This window comes from Rhinoraja longicauda, chromosome 26 (genome assembly GCF_053455715.1).
Source record: "Rhinoraja longicauda isolate Sanriku21f chromosome 26, sRhiLon1.1, whole genome shotgun sequence".
NCBI lineage: Eukaryota > Metazoa > Chordata > Chondrichthyes > Rajiformes > Arhynchobatidae > Rhinoraja > Rhinoraja longicauda.
Genome location: NC_135978.1, coordinates 12,826,933 through 12,842,220, shown reverse-complemented (window position 1 = coordinate 12,842,220; position 15,288 = coordinate 12,826,933). Strand labels below are relative to the sequence as shown.

Genomic DNA, 15,288 nt, shown 5'->3' with positions numbered 1-15,288 from the left:
TTTCCTAGTTACATCCTCAAAGAATTCCAGAAGATTAGTCAAGCATGATTTCCCCTTCGTAAATCCATGCTGACTCGGAACAATCCTTTTACTACTATCCAAATGCTCCGCAATTTCGTCTTTTATAATTGACTCCAGCATCTTCCCCACCACTGATGTCAGACTAACTGGTCTATAATTTCCTGTTTTCTCTCTCCCTCCTTTCTTAAAAAGTGGGATAACATTAGCTACCCTCCAATCCACAGGAACTGATCCTGAATCTATAGAACATTGGAAAATGATTACCAATGCATCCACAATTTCTAGAGCCACCTCCTTAAGTACCCTGGGATGCAGACCATCAAGCCCTGGGCAAGCACACTGTCTCTATTCATTCCAAGAAAAATTTAGTTCCATTGGCAATGACCAATTTTTCCTCCCACATTCGTAAAGCATAAAGAATGTGGCTTTTTTCAGTTACCAAAGCATTTCAGCAGTATTAGATTCAACCGTTTATTTTAAGCATTAAATTGCACTATTTAATACAGCATTGTTTTGCATTTATATGGCATCATTAATGTAATGATATCCCAAGGCACTTCATAAAAACATCAAATAAAGTTTAACATCACGCATAAAGGAAGCATTAGCATAGATAACCACATGTTTGGCAAAATCTTTTAAGGGAAATTTAGATGTGTGGCGGAAATGTAAGCGGGTTGGAGAAGGATTTCTAGTGTTTGGGGCCCAAAACCTGAACGCCAAGTAAATAAATACTAGAGACACACAACAAGCTAGAAATATACATGGACATTATTTTAAACATTGCTATTTCCAAATTGTTAGCACCAGAAAGATGAGTAGAGTGAGTAGATCTTTGCTAGAATTGACAGACAAATTCAAATTATTTGGGGATGAAAACTAACCCCAGTCAGATTATATAGATGAGGGATTTTGAGTCTTGGGTCTGAGCAAACATGATCACAGTCAAAACAACACGTGGGATACAGAATCTCAAGGTCTTGGGATATGCTGGAGAAGATAACAGCTGGCCAATATCTTACTCATGAAAGCAATCCACCAACTCTGAAATTTAAAAAGCGATTGAGTCCCTAGCATGGCAACGTCTATGCTCAGTGTCCAACTCTCATCTCAATAATGGTCAACTGGGAAATGCAACAAACCACTGGCTTTTATCCAAGATAATCCATGAGTAAAAATGGCATATTTAATTTAATTAAAAAATAGAAAAGACACCTAATGAACACTCAAATAGACATTTTTTATTTCATATCTAGCTTGTCATTTACCTAGGCTAAACTGACAGGACTTCCCTAGTCTGTAATCACTAACATCAATGAGTAAAGGGCAGCAGGTACACAGTAACATCACATTCTACAGGTTTCTCCCTTAGGCGCACAAGACCACCAGTGCTTCACCGTAACCTCCTCATTTGCACTGCGGAATATCTTCATTAGAACTGCAGCCGTCAAGGCAGCGGCTCACTACTATTGCGCAAGGGAAATTAGGAATGGTAAGCAAATGCACTGCTGAAAAAAACACTCCTGAAATATCTGTGGTCGAAATGAGATGAACCGTCAACCACCAAGCATATACGAATAGGGCCACTAATAATGACAGAACTTCACAAATTACACGCAAGTTGCAGAGGCTATAACACGCAAGTTGCAGAGGCTATAAACCAAATATCACCGAGTTCAAATGAAAGATCCAAGTAGGACCCAATAATAGTATGTGTAGGAAAGAACTGTAGATGCTGGTTTAAACGGAAGATAGACACAAAATGCTGGAGTAACTCATCGGGACAGACAACATCTCCGGAAAGAACGAATGGGTGATGTTTCCCAACGTCACTCATTCCTTCTCTCTAGAGATGCTGTCTGTCTCGCTGAGTTACTCCAGCATTGTATCTATCCCAATAATAGTATGATAGCTTATGGTGCATTCTGGATCCAGGAGCAGCTTAACATTGGATCATGTGGATCATCCTGATGGAGTACAATTTCCAAACCAAACTTCAGTTAATTAAGATGTCTCACCACCGGGTGGCGCCGTAAGTGGCAGCCTCGCAAACAACCTGTCTTGTCCCTTCCTTCTTTGCTGTTTTTAGTCTGTTTTATTTGTATGTTTTAGTTGATCTTTAGTTTTTGTATTATGTGTGTGTGGGGAGGGGGGGAGGGGAATGTTTTAAAATCTCTTTGGTCGACGGAGATGCAATGTTTTCCGTGTTGTATCTCCGTCCGCACTGTGGCCTAACATGGTGGTGCTGGTGGTCCCTTTGTTACGGATCGGCCTCGGGAGCTCTAGCTGCAGGAGCTCCGACCACCCCGATCGCGGGAGCCTCGATCATCCCGACTGCGGATGTTTCGATCGCCCCGACCGCGAGAGAAAAGGAGGAAGAAGGTAAAATTTCTTCGCCTTCCATCACAGTGAGGAGTGCGAGGTCACCAAAAGCAAGATGGACACTGCATGCGCTGGTGGCGACTTGGAGGGCTTGGCGTGAGTGCGGTAGTCTCGGTGTTGCGGGGACCTCGTGCCAAGGGAGCGTTCTGGAGTCTGGTGCGAGCGCAGACGGCTTTCCAATTGTTCGGGCGAACAGGGAGAGCGCGACACGAGGTCGGTGCAATTCTGGTCACATCACAGTGAAGAGCGTATGTGCAATGTGGCCCGGACATTGGACTGACAGCTGTAGGCCTCCGCTTTTGCTGTGTGCCTAGGGATTCTCACATGCCACTGTGGTGGCTGTTTATGTTTAATTTTTATGTAATTTTGTATCTTGTTGCTTTTTTTTTTGGGATGACTGTATGGTAAAATCAAATTTCACTGTACCTCAGGGTACACGTGACACTGAAGGACTATTGAACTATTGATGTCTCTTTCAGAAATTATTCAGATTGATGCTCATGTCCCTGTTGGCAACAACATATGCCATCTATATCTTCTTGAAACAGTTATGCCCTCCCCTTCAATTATGCAGTCTTAATCATATTTTGACATTAGTAAACCTTAAAATCATAATTTTAAAAAAATAATCCAAAACAATGAGATAAAAATGAATTCAGTTTCAAATAAAGTTTAGGCATAAATTAACAGTTCACTTGTATTTCTTATTGAAAAGTTCCTGAATAGCGTACCATTTGCTGAGACAAAAAAATGCAGCCTTTATATGTAGGCGAAGAATCCAATTTTGAGACACGTAATTTGGCTATTTTTAAACTGCTGCAGTTGATAAGGAGATGCTCAATGTTGCTACAAGGAGTCAGAATGGAACTCATTCCATTCACTAATATAAATTATCCAGATATTGGCAAGCTTACCCCACATTTCTAAGATGCCTTATGCATTGCGCTTAGTGATTACTTACTTGTTCAGTTCTATTTTATCTCCTGAGACCATCTACATAACTACATATAATTTTTTTTAAACAGAATGATCAGACTAACAAATCCCATTAAAATATTTGTTTTATTTCTTACTTTGTCCTCTTCCAGCAGTTTTACATCATATTTATACGGCAGAAATTTTGGATGAACCCATTTCCTCTCTTCCTTCTTGAGGCTTGTAGGTAATTTCCGTGGTGATCGGCGAGCTCTGTCACCTGATGAGCAAAACACATTTATTTTAGAATTCTGCCATCTTAATGCAAACATGGAGACTGACACTTCAATTACTATATGCAATAAGCCAATTCACACAGAATGAGAAAATCCACTCCAAAAGCATTAAAGACGTTTCAGTCTTATCTGTAAAATTCTACCATGGAATAATAATAATTACAATTATTTTTTCATATATTAATAATTCTCTACCATTCTAGTTTCACTTTGATCTAATCCTATTACAAATATTTATCCACATACTTTCTTAAATATATTTTACCCCTCCCCCCCCATGTGTCCTGCCAGAGCATTCTAAACTAAACATCTCTTGTGTAGATGCAGTAATATCTTCTGTCCTCTTCATGACATAATTCCCACAAGTTACCAAAATTGGACATTTAATCTAACGATCGATCAATTAACAACTTGTAGCAATTCAGCACCAGTTCTCATACTCCTATTTATTAAAATGGAGAGACCATGATAGTAGATACTTTACATATTTCCTATTTTCAAGATCTGCAATGCTCCTATTCAGTAATTGAATGGCCTGACGCGAGAGGTTTCCCAGCATCTAATTGAAAATATGTCATAGTTTGATTTGGGATTAGAACAATAAAGGATGTTATGACCAAATATTAAGTTGACAGTTAAGGTGACAGTTGATGCTAGAATCTTAAGCAAAACACTAAGCGCTGGACAAACTAAATGGGTCAGGTAGCAGCTGTGGAGGGAATGGACAGATGACGTTTCAAGTTGGGATCCTTCTTCAGACTGATTGAAGGGTGCCAACCCGAAATGTCCTATGTCCGTTCTCTCCCACATATGCTGACCCATTGAATTCCACCAGCACCTTCAGTTTTGTATTACATTATGACAGCATATGCTTGTCTGCAAAGAAGATAGAGAAATTGTGGCTTTGAAAGACTGAAACAGAATATTTATTGCATGGGGAAAGGATAAGGTACAAAGATTAAGCTGTCATTAGAAAAATTAGAGGTTGTGAGTAAATTTTACAACTTGAACGTATGTAGAAATGAAATCATTCGTAAAATGACAGCATGTTTAGTGTTCATTTAAGAAACAGCAGGAAAGGCAGAATCATGTCCTAGGAATTCCCACATCAATACAGAAAGCTGGACTGATTATTCATATCAATTCTGTGTGCCTGTCCACTTCCATTCACCATAGAATTATGCAGCACATACTGATATTGTTGTCCCTCTTGCTCCCAACTTTGACGCAAACTTCTGTACGAAGGTTATCTTGTGCCACTTGACTGGAGTTCTCTTTGTCACTGGAAGGTGAATTGCAGGATCCTTCAGTTTTCTTCTCAGAAGACAACTCTTGTTTCAACTCCAGAGGATGTATCTTTACCACCACCACTGGAAGGATTTTGCTTTCCCCAACCTACCGGACAAGAGGTCAGTAATTTAGCTTTGGAAACTTTTCAATTTTAAACTGCATTAATACCATCTATGCATAAAGGAAAAGAGTGCCACAGGTGACTCCTGCATTCCACTGGGGGGAGGGATATTTAACATTCCTAGAGAATGATGTGAATTGCAATATTCTGCAACACTGTGCCATGTTATCTGCATTTGCTGTTTGCATCAATAAATGCAAGTTGAAAATAAACATTTTGTATTTATTTACTCCCCACTGGCCCATAAATTCCATGGGAGCAAATCTTATTCCGTATCTCAAAATTTTGAATAGTGATTTGTGAAATCTATTACTGCAAAATAAAGATTTCTAGCAACATACAGCTTTACATCCAAGCTATTCTACATGAGTTCCCATATAGAAGTATCTCCATTACACCCAATGCCCCATCAGTTGTGCACAGAAACCAATTAGAATGCTAGCTACTTCAATTTTTCACTTCTAGCTAAAGGAGCAAAGCACAAATATCAAGCGCTAGGATTATTGAATCTAAACTATCCAAATTCAACACGTTAAGTCATTCATGGAACACTTTTCACATTTCTAAAATGTTTTTCCAAAACTAACCTGAAATTCACACTGCTCCCCCATAGCATATTTTGTCATAATTTCTGTCCAGGTTTTGTCAACTAGTTTGTCCAAGGACAGCGTGCTATGATGAACCAGTTCCAACACAGGTTTTTCAAACCATACTGGATACTCCTCCTTTAGCCTAGAGTAATAAAGCAGAACACGGCAAAAAGCCACTATTAAACATAATAGGCAAGAGCAAATTAAGGCGGCCATGGTGGCGCAGCGGTAGAGTTGCTGCCTTACAGCACTTGCAGCGCTGGAGACTTGGGTTCAATCCCGACTACAGATGCTGTCTATACAGTTTGTACGTTCTCCCCATGACCGCGTGGATTTTCTCAGAGATCTTTGGTTTCCTCCCACACTCCAAAGACGTACAGGTAGTTAGGTTAATTGGCTTGGTGTATGCGTAAATTGTCCCTCATGTGTGTAGGATAATGTTAATGTGCGGGGATCACTGGTTGGTGAGGACTCGGTGGGCCGAAGGGCCTGTTTCCGCGCTATATCTCTAAATGAAACTAAGAGTTAAAAGACCATTGGTAAAAGAATTGTGAAGTTTTGACTGTGAAGAAAGGTAATACATTTGAGAAATTTGAGCAGAGTGGGGAGTGGATTAATTCCAGAGTTCAACATGTGCAAGAAATAATTGTCAAATAATGGCAAACAATGTCAATGCAAACTGTACAACCGAAGTGCTTGCAAACACGCTCATCTAAAGGGGTAAAGGAGAGGATTGATCATGAAATTTTAAAAAACTGAAAAATCACTCAGCAGATTGGGCAGCATCTGTGCAGAGAGGAACAGAGAGTTAATATTTCAGGTATTGCTGAAATCCAGAATGTTATTTGTTAAGCTGCTCCAAGGTTCTGTAACACCTCTCCCACAAAAATTGAAAACTGTTCGGTGATGTCATCAAGGTAAATATAAATCTTCTCCATCCTATTACCACGAGCTTACTCTCAATCAGCAAATTGATGGAACACGTTAAAGGCATTCTCAAGTGAGACTTATTCAATAATATAATTAACATCACTTCAAAGCTTATTTTTAAAGGCGTTGTTCATTAAATTGTAAGTACCATTATTAGCACACAATTGCCAAGCATTGACCATCTTTAACAAGAGATTCTAATAATTTCCCAACCCTTAAAACTCAGACATTACCTTTATCGAATTTTCCACTTTTAATATGCTGAGTTTGAGAGCATGGACGAGGTAGTTTACTTAACAAGAATTTGAAATGGACGAGCCACACAAATATTGCAGCCACAAAATTAGATCAGAAGCTGGGAATACTGCACCAAATGACTCACATACCAAGCCTTTCCAGCATGCCGGTATGATAGAATAGCCTCACCTTGCCTAAACATCTGCAACTCCTGGCTAGTTAGCTTCAATGTCAAACCATCTTAAATAACTTCTCTTTCCCTATGCAGCTCACTATGGCCTAGACAAAAAAATATATATATAAAATGTATCACAGAAGTTCACCAAAGCTTCTTTGGTAACAGCTCCCAAAGTACAAACTCTATACACTACTAGGACAAAGTAGCAGATGCAATTTTCTATTTTGTTTATTGCATTGCATCCTATTTTTTTAAAAAAGATCTGTAAAAACATGCATCCGATTTCTCCAAAGCAGTCGTCATTCTTTCCTAAACTGACAATAACAACTTGGTCAATTGTTCTCCTATCTAAATTAATTGTTATTCACCTTAACTTGTTACTCTCTATGATCGCAAGAATTCATACTTTTCTGAACTGCAAGAGTGTCTGGTGATTAAAAATGCAGTAACTTCTCTGAATTAACTACTTCCTTCCAGGAACTCTGACATTATCCGTTGCTAACTCCTCCCTCACTGCTTTCAAGTTTGTAATCTGTGGACACAGCACCAGTACCTCAGCCAGATTTTCTTCTCCTCATAAAAGTAATTGTATTATTTTGAACTTTGAACTTTCAGTCAAACATCAGCCCGTGGTAAGAATCTTCATTAAGTCAATTCCATCTTAGTATAAAAAATACATTAAAGGATAGACTCATATTGCAGTTAATCTAGCAACATAACAACATTCCCACAGACTGGCTTGGGGCTATTTTGAGGAGGCAGATAGCATTCTATTTTAGAAATTGGAGCATGGATAATAACATTAATTGCTAGGCTGGGCAGTGGATGCAGAGTCAATCGTGGCCTCCAAATGGAATTGGATTAATACCTAAGAGGAAAATAATTGTAGGTTTACAGGAATAGGATAGGGGAGAGGGCTTGAAGCAAAGCTCTTGCAGCTATGGGTTTCAGCTCAAGTGGTCTGATAGTCATCTTCTATGTTGTTACTGTAGCGGGAGCGATCGGTTCAGCCCAAAATAAGGCTAGATGCCAGGTTAGTCTAGTCGGGATGCTTTATTAACACTAAAAGCTGCCAGCGCACATGGTCACTCTTCTCCCTCTCCACAAAACCCCTGCTGGGAAACCCTGTGGACTGGCAGTCCCAGACCCTGTCAATCTCACTGCTGAGGGTTCGGCCAAAGAGTGGCCTAACTCTCAGGAGTCGCCACAGGACACCCCCCACCCCCCCCGAACCAGAGGCACGAAACGAACCGGCGAACGAACGAGACGGCCGGGCCTCGGTGCGAGGACTCCAGGAATTTGTGGGGATGGTGTCCTTTTACCACCGGTTCGGATCATGCGCCCGTTGTTTCGGCTCCTGGCCGCTTTCGATGGCGCCAAGGAGGCGCTTGCATGCGCAACGATGCTGGTCCATCCGCGAGGGGATGTTCCGACAGCCCTGACGGTGGACGCCTCGAGCTCTGCCGTGTGTGGCGTGCTCGAGCAGTTGCTCGATGGGTGCTGGCGGCCTCTGGCCTTTTTCAGCCGGCAACTCACCTCAGCAGAGAGGAATTACAGTGCTTCCGACCGGGAGCTCCTCACCTTATACCTGGTGGTGTGACACTTTCGCTACTTTCAGGAGGGACGGCGCTTTACCGCCTTCACCGACCACAAGCCCCTCACGTTTGCCTTCGCGAAGGTGTCCGACCCACGGTCCGCTCGGCAGCAGCGCCAGTTGGCGCTCGTCTCGGTGTTTACGACCTCCATTTGCCACAGCGAGGGCAATAATAACCGGGCCGCCGATATGTTAGCCCGCCCCGCCATCGGTGCCGTCCTGGAAGTGGCGCCGTGTATTGACTATTCCGTTTTGGCGGCAGCACAGCCGAAGGACAGCGGGATGCTCGCCTATCGCATTGCGATTTCTGGTCTGGTGCTGGAGGACGTGCTGTTTGGTCCTGCGGGTGCCACGATCCTGTGCGACGTGTTCACTGGTCAGCCGCGATCCATCGTCCCCGCCGCCTGGCGCGGCCAGGTGTTCGACGCCATCCATGGGTTGGCTCTTCCTTCCATCCGGGCAACAACTACCTTGGTAGCTGCCCGGTTCATGTGACACGGGTTGTGCAAACAGGTCGGTAACTGGGCCCGGGCGTACATTCCGTGCCAGACGCCAAAGATTCGGCGCCACATCCGGGCGACCCATACAGGATTTCGCTGTGCCTCGCCGTCACTTCCACCACATCCCCGTGGATATCGTGGGCCCGCTTCCCCCATCCCGGGGCGTCACTCACCTCCTCACTGTGGTGGATCGATTCACGCGGCTGTTCCGCTGGCTGACACTTCTGCTGCGACGTGTGCCCGAGCCCTCGGTGCCCATTGGATCGCCGGCTTTGGTGTGCATCACAGTAGGGTCACCAATGTAGCGGGAGCGATTGGTTCAGCCAGAAATAAGGTTAGACGCCAGGTTAGTCCAGTCGGGATGCTTTATTAACACTGCAAGCTGCCAGCGCACATGTTCACTCTCCTCTCTCTCTCCACAAAACCCCTGCTGGGAAACCCCGTGGACTGGCAGTCCCAGACCCTGTTAATCTCAGTGCCAAGGGTTCGGCCAATGAGTGGCCTAACTCTCAGGAGTCGCCACATTACGATGTTATGATTTGTATTCAGTTGGTTCTAACCAATTAACAGATGGAGTAAGGTGAACTGAAAATTACTGACACCAAACTTGAGTTTTAAAAAACTCATGAAAAGTGCAGGTAAAACAAAGTAAAGAATTGGAAAATTTGGGATTACCAAGGTAGAGAATGAGTTCATATCTCTTCTTTTCAGAGGGTAAACTGCTTAAAATTAGACACCACTCTAAAGTTAAGTGAAGGGGATTGTAAATTAGTGCCTTTTCCAGGTAAACTTTGTAATACTGTACTGCAGAAACAGTTTCCTTTCACCCTTCAATGACAAAGGTGACATGATAGTCGAATGTTCAGGTAAATTTCTGTTTTTCAACCATCTATCCTTCCTGGCATTGGAGACAGGATGTTAAAAGTTGTGCCATACAACACTGTGTTCAAATAGCTGTCAAAACCTATGCTCAATCATCAATAATTTTATGTCTCCTAATTGCCAAATTTTGTTGATTTTATAGAATCTCTGTCACATTAGCCATAATGCTTCTGAAAGATGAATTAAAGGTGCACATAATTGACATGAATGGTTTGACATGAATGCTTTTACATGGGTTTCATGACCTCAGGATATGCAGTCACTTCACATCTAGAAACTACAGTTTTACCTGTGCAGTCATGGTGGTAATGTAGGAAACCATGAGACAATTTAGACCACTGATCCAATTTAAAATAGACTCCTGCTAACCATTTATCATTATTTCTATGGAACACATACAATTCTTGGAAGGATGTTACTAGATAAACCACTATTTAATGTAACCATGATTAACAGATCTCACTGCTGCAACAGGTGGAGTCAAATTTCTGTCAACATGTGAATAGTATTTTGTGTAAATGCATCTCCCATATACTTACAATTCAGTTACTTCTTGCTCCTCCTCCCAGGCCTCCTTGTGAGTGAGCTGATTGCTGCCCGTGCTTTTACACGTCCAGATTCGCTCAGCGTATCTAGACAGTCGACTTTCATATTCTCTGATTAAGAGCTCAGGAAAATTAAGTGGTAAATTTTGGTTTGACAAACAGTTAGCACTTTCTCAGTCTGAAAATCTGTACCTTACGTAACATCGCCAAACCATTTCATTCACTTCAACATGCTTTTTTTTCCCCTTTTGATCTTCCCAATTATTTCTACACTTTTGAATATACAGACTCCAGTCAGGAAACAACCACTTCAAACATATTTGAACCTCAACGAACCCTGTGTATGATCAGGGCATAGGTATCTTCAGACTATTTAATTATGCTGATGTACAGTTGTGTAAACCAATTTTTTCCCACCACGCAATACATAATTTTCAACAATTATAATTTATTTTGGTTTGGCAACAAGGTGGGTATTAAAAATATCCAAAAATGAGAGACAGAGGGAAAACAAAGATTAAATTTGGTAAACATTTTGTATGTGTCAAAACTAGAAATGACCCCCTATATAAATTCCTGTTCATATTTATTTACACTGCAGCAATATCCCACATAAAGTTGTTCTCTACCGATGTGATTTCAGGGCCGAACTAAGAACCTCGATCACCATATTATTCTGCGAATTCATTGCCTCCAACACAGCTCATTGCACAGTCATTTGAACTATTAACAAATGTAGGTGGATTCTGAGATAGTTGTACACCACAAATCTCACCAGTTTCTTACTATAATTTTAAAGGTTCTTAGCCATGAACATTCAAGCTTTTTGGTTGTGGCTTCCCAAAATATGCATCAAAGAACTTTGAGGACCACATTTAAAGAAATATATCTTAAATTTGCTGTAATTAAAATATTCAGATGTACAATTTTTATATTATTAATATAATTAATAAAATTATTTCACAGCCGCTAGGCATATAAAATAGCAGTTTCCTTGCTGGATAAACCAGATTACCGAGACAATCGCAAATTGACCTACAGGTAAAGATTTCACCATCACCAAAATGCAGAATTTAAACAGTAATTGTACTGGCAAGGCAAAATATCCCACTTTCATCACATTTGTCTAATCTGTGCAATCACCAATAGCTCAACTAACCTTGCTCCTACTTCCTGCTAAGATATCAAATCACTTGGCAAGATTGTACAGGATATGAAAGATCCAAACTTCTCTTGGGATTAGAGGTTAACCAGTTACTTTCACTTCTCATTAAATAAAAAAAGTGTTCCAGTTTATATGGAGCCACAAAGTTAGAAACAAGACAAGCTCAAAAGTTAAATACAGTAAATGTTGAAAATCTGAAATTAAATATTCATATCCTGGACTATCTGGGAGTGAGTAATAAACATTTTTATCAGAACCGGAAAAATAAAGATGCAGCAGTTTTTAAGCAAGTCTGCGACAGTGCAGGAATGACAAAAAAGATGAAAGTACAAGTGGGATGGTGCTGTAACAAGAATTAAAGTGTATCCAGAGGAGTAGCACCCATTATACTGACAACAACTGGAACTGGTCAAATCCAAATTTGAAGTTAAACCTAGAATGTGGAAGTTTGCAAAATAGCAAAGCCCTTCTGGTTTCAGGGGATTCGCTGGAACTGGTGACAAACTCAAACTTGTGATGTGCTGAAATCACACATCTAGAAGTTGTTTGAAATGCTCCCCACCATCCATTAAAACATTTTTTAACAGTTGGCTGTAGCATTATCGTCACAAGGTTGGCATTATACATGCTTAAATATAATAAGCATCATCAGCAACCTTTTTGATTCAAGAATAGCCAGTTAAAACCAGCAGCGAGTCAATATTTTTTTACAGAGGATACACAAAAGCAGGTTAATACTATCAACGCCCACTTAATCACATTAGAAATCAGGAAATGGTCTGACAATCTGAAGGGCTATCAGAGATTTAGTAAAATGCAACAATAAAGTACACAGAAATGACAAATTATGTTTAAGTCAACAATAAATGAATGATGTGGCTGGTGGTTTCCCAAATTGTGTGCTTTCAAACTATTCAAACTAAGTGATCCATGAACTTACATAATAACACATCAAATGTGGAAACTTTGGACTTACAGAAAAATTTAGGAGGCTGAATCTGAGTTTGCTCTGCTAAGTTCTTATGCCCATTGCCCGGCAGCCTTGCTAGGATTTCCAGCATTATGCTGGGGAACAAGAACTCCTCCCGAAATATACACCACAGGGAGTGACAGCAAAGACTTTACTTTATCTTCTGTTTTGTTTATTTATTTGCTCCAAAGAGTTTGAGAGTTTATAGTTAACTTTATTTTTAAACTAAGTTTAAATATTGACTTCAACATTGAAATGACACAATGTTATTTGTTTTCAAAAAAAAGTATAAAAATAATGTCCCTAGTTTAGCTTGTTACCTCCTATGGCTCATTACGAACCCTAGCAACTGCAGGTATGCAGTCATCAGATGGCAACATCTGCCTGGGTGTGAAGAAAGGGAGATTGAACCTGGGCAGCACAACCCACCCAAATGAAAACCACCCAATTTGACTGTAGTCCTTAAACTCGCAAATCTAGGTCATTTTTACTGAATTTTAGGAGTGTCATAAAAAGAGGGCAAAATCTATTCAAAACAATTGACATGCTGAAACAATTATGCAAGTTTGAAAGCTGTGATTTTAGATATAGTTTTTCTTAAAATAAACTAGCATATAACTCGCTAATATACCAAATATGCTCTGTGATATTGCCACTGTAACTTTCATCAACCTTTGTAAAGTTCAACAATGAAGCAAGGGATGCATTGACATCAACTACAGAAACATAAAAAAGTACAACTAATACTTCAAAAAGCTTACAATGCCCTATTTTTTAGATGGGTATAAACATTTCCTTCATTGAATTATTCTGATTTTAGAATTCTGAACACATGAATCTACAGATTCCACTTTGATATTTTGGGAAAAAACATGTAAGCTGCAAGAACTATCCATTACCAATGGTGGCAAGAAGGAGAACCAGACACAATAAATTAAGCAATACATTCAAAGTCACTTTCTCCAAAATTCACGGGCGTTATTTCAAATACCATTGAAAGATAATGTTATGTTGTCAAAGTTTGGACTAATTCTTTAGGCCTGGACATTTCCAAGTTTATTTCATTTTTGAAAATAAGGTGTCCGTGTATACTTAATTCTTCATGCTAGTTCTGGAGGGAAGTGCCAGCTATCTTTTGATTGCTGTTCAGCTTGACTCAGACTTTCACAGAAACACAAGTCCGTGATAAGCTGGAGGTTAAATACCAGCACAAATTACTTCCCATTTTGCTGCTGGACGCAAGGTGGTGGAACATTACCATGTTGAAACTGGCCTTTCAGTATTGTCAGTGATGGCAATCGGAGATGAGGAAAAACTTTTTCAGTCAGAGAGTTGTAAATCTGGGGAATTCTCTGCCTCAGAAGGCAGTGGAGGCCAATTCTCTAGATGCTTTCAAGAGAGAGCTAGATAGAGCTCTTAAAGATAGCGGAGTCAGGGGGTATGGGGAGAAGGCAGGAACGGGGTACTGATTGTGAATGATCAGCCATGATCACATTGAATGGCGGTGCTGGCTCAAAGGGCCGAATCGCCTACTCCTGCACCTATTGTCTATTGACAGGACCTTATTTATTTAAATGGGGCTGTTAGCCGCGATGAAGACATGGGAAATGCGAATAACTGGTTAGCTTTATTTAATGTTTTAAAACGTGTTACTTTATGAAGCTTTAAAATAAATTAGCAGAATTAACTCTATTTAAATTTATTTGATGTTTCTAAGTGGCTTTGACATCAAAAGATAATTAAAACCAACTTTAAAGGCTGACTGTGTCAAAAGCCATAAGGGCATTAATGAGGGGCAGGCATTCAGAATCCAATGACAAAAGCTGTTAAAAGTATGGAGTCACTCCTTCTAGCAGGAAGCCTGTGCACAGAAGCACAGTTTGGCTATTCAGAACAGGTAGTGCAGGTGACAGAACAGATTCAATATAAATCCAGCCCACTAGGTCCCATTCTATCTGTGCACATTTCCAGAAGCAAATAAACTGCATATTTAGTAGTTTCAAATTCGGACGAATACAAGAATGGGCCTTCATTGATCAATGTAACCTGTTCTTCTAAAAAAAAAACTAAGTTTCCTCACTCCTGTCCTGAGACCTCCTGCACCATCCACTGTGCCACACAAGGATAGATAGCAATCTCAAGAAGGCACAATTAAGTTAATCTCAAGAAGGCACAATTGTATTCAAATTTAAAAAAATACTTAAAAAAATCTTTAACAACAGCCTATATAAACAGATGTCACCGTGATTTTGTTTCACCAAGTTAAACGGTTGAACTTATGTAATCACAATGTGTTCTCTGGGGCACATTGCACGGAGCCTATAATGGTCCTTAGAAGACAAAACTGGGCATAATCATAGTAACCAGCTAAAATAGCATCTAAATTAATTTTTAAATTAATTAATGACCAAATTCACAATAAAGGGTTCAACTACAAAGAATAAGAAAAGTCTAAATTAAGTAAGGTAACAAGATAAAAACTAATTTCAGTTCTATTCTATTTACTCTTCCAAAATCCTGTGTCCACAATCAAAAAGGACCTTCACTAACTGATTCAGAAGCTGACTGAACATCCAGCAGATCAATCACAATAGAGATGTTCCTACAGTTTAAGACATCAGAAACTAATGGGATTGGTATATCCAGCAGACATTTAAATAAATTACCAAATT

At 40.2% G+C, this 15,288-nt stretch overlaps 1 protein-coding gene across 2 annotated transcripts in view; it reads right to left on the bottom strand.

Moving 5' to 3' along the window:
- Positions 1-15,288, bottom strand: part of baz1b (bromodomain adjacent to zinc finger domain, 1B) — a 60,668-nt gene that overhangs the window by 44,005 nt on the left and 1,375 nt on the right. For both annotated transcript variants that reach the window (XM_078421959.1, XM_078421960.1), the window contains exons 2-5: positions 10,476-10,592; positions 5,613-5,757; positions 4,808-5,009; positions 3,477-3,598 (exon numbers count right to left, since the gene is read on the bottom strand). In XM_078421959.1, the coding sequence (XP_078278085.1) occupies positions 3,477-3,598; positions 4,808-5,009; positions 5,613-5,757; positions 10,476-10,592 (586 nt within the window). The remainder of the gene's footprint in view (positions 1-3,476; positions 3,599-4,807; positions 5,010-5,612; positions 5,758-10,475; positions 10,593-15,288) is intronic.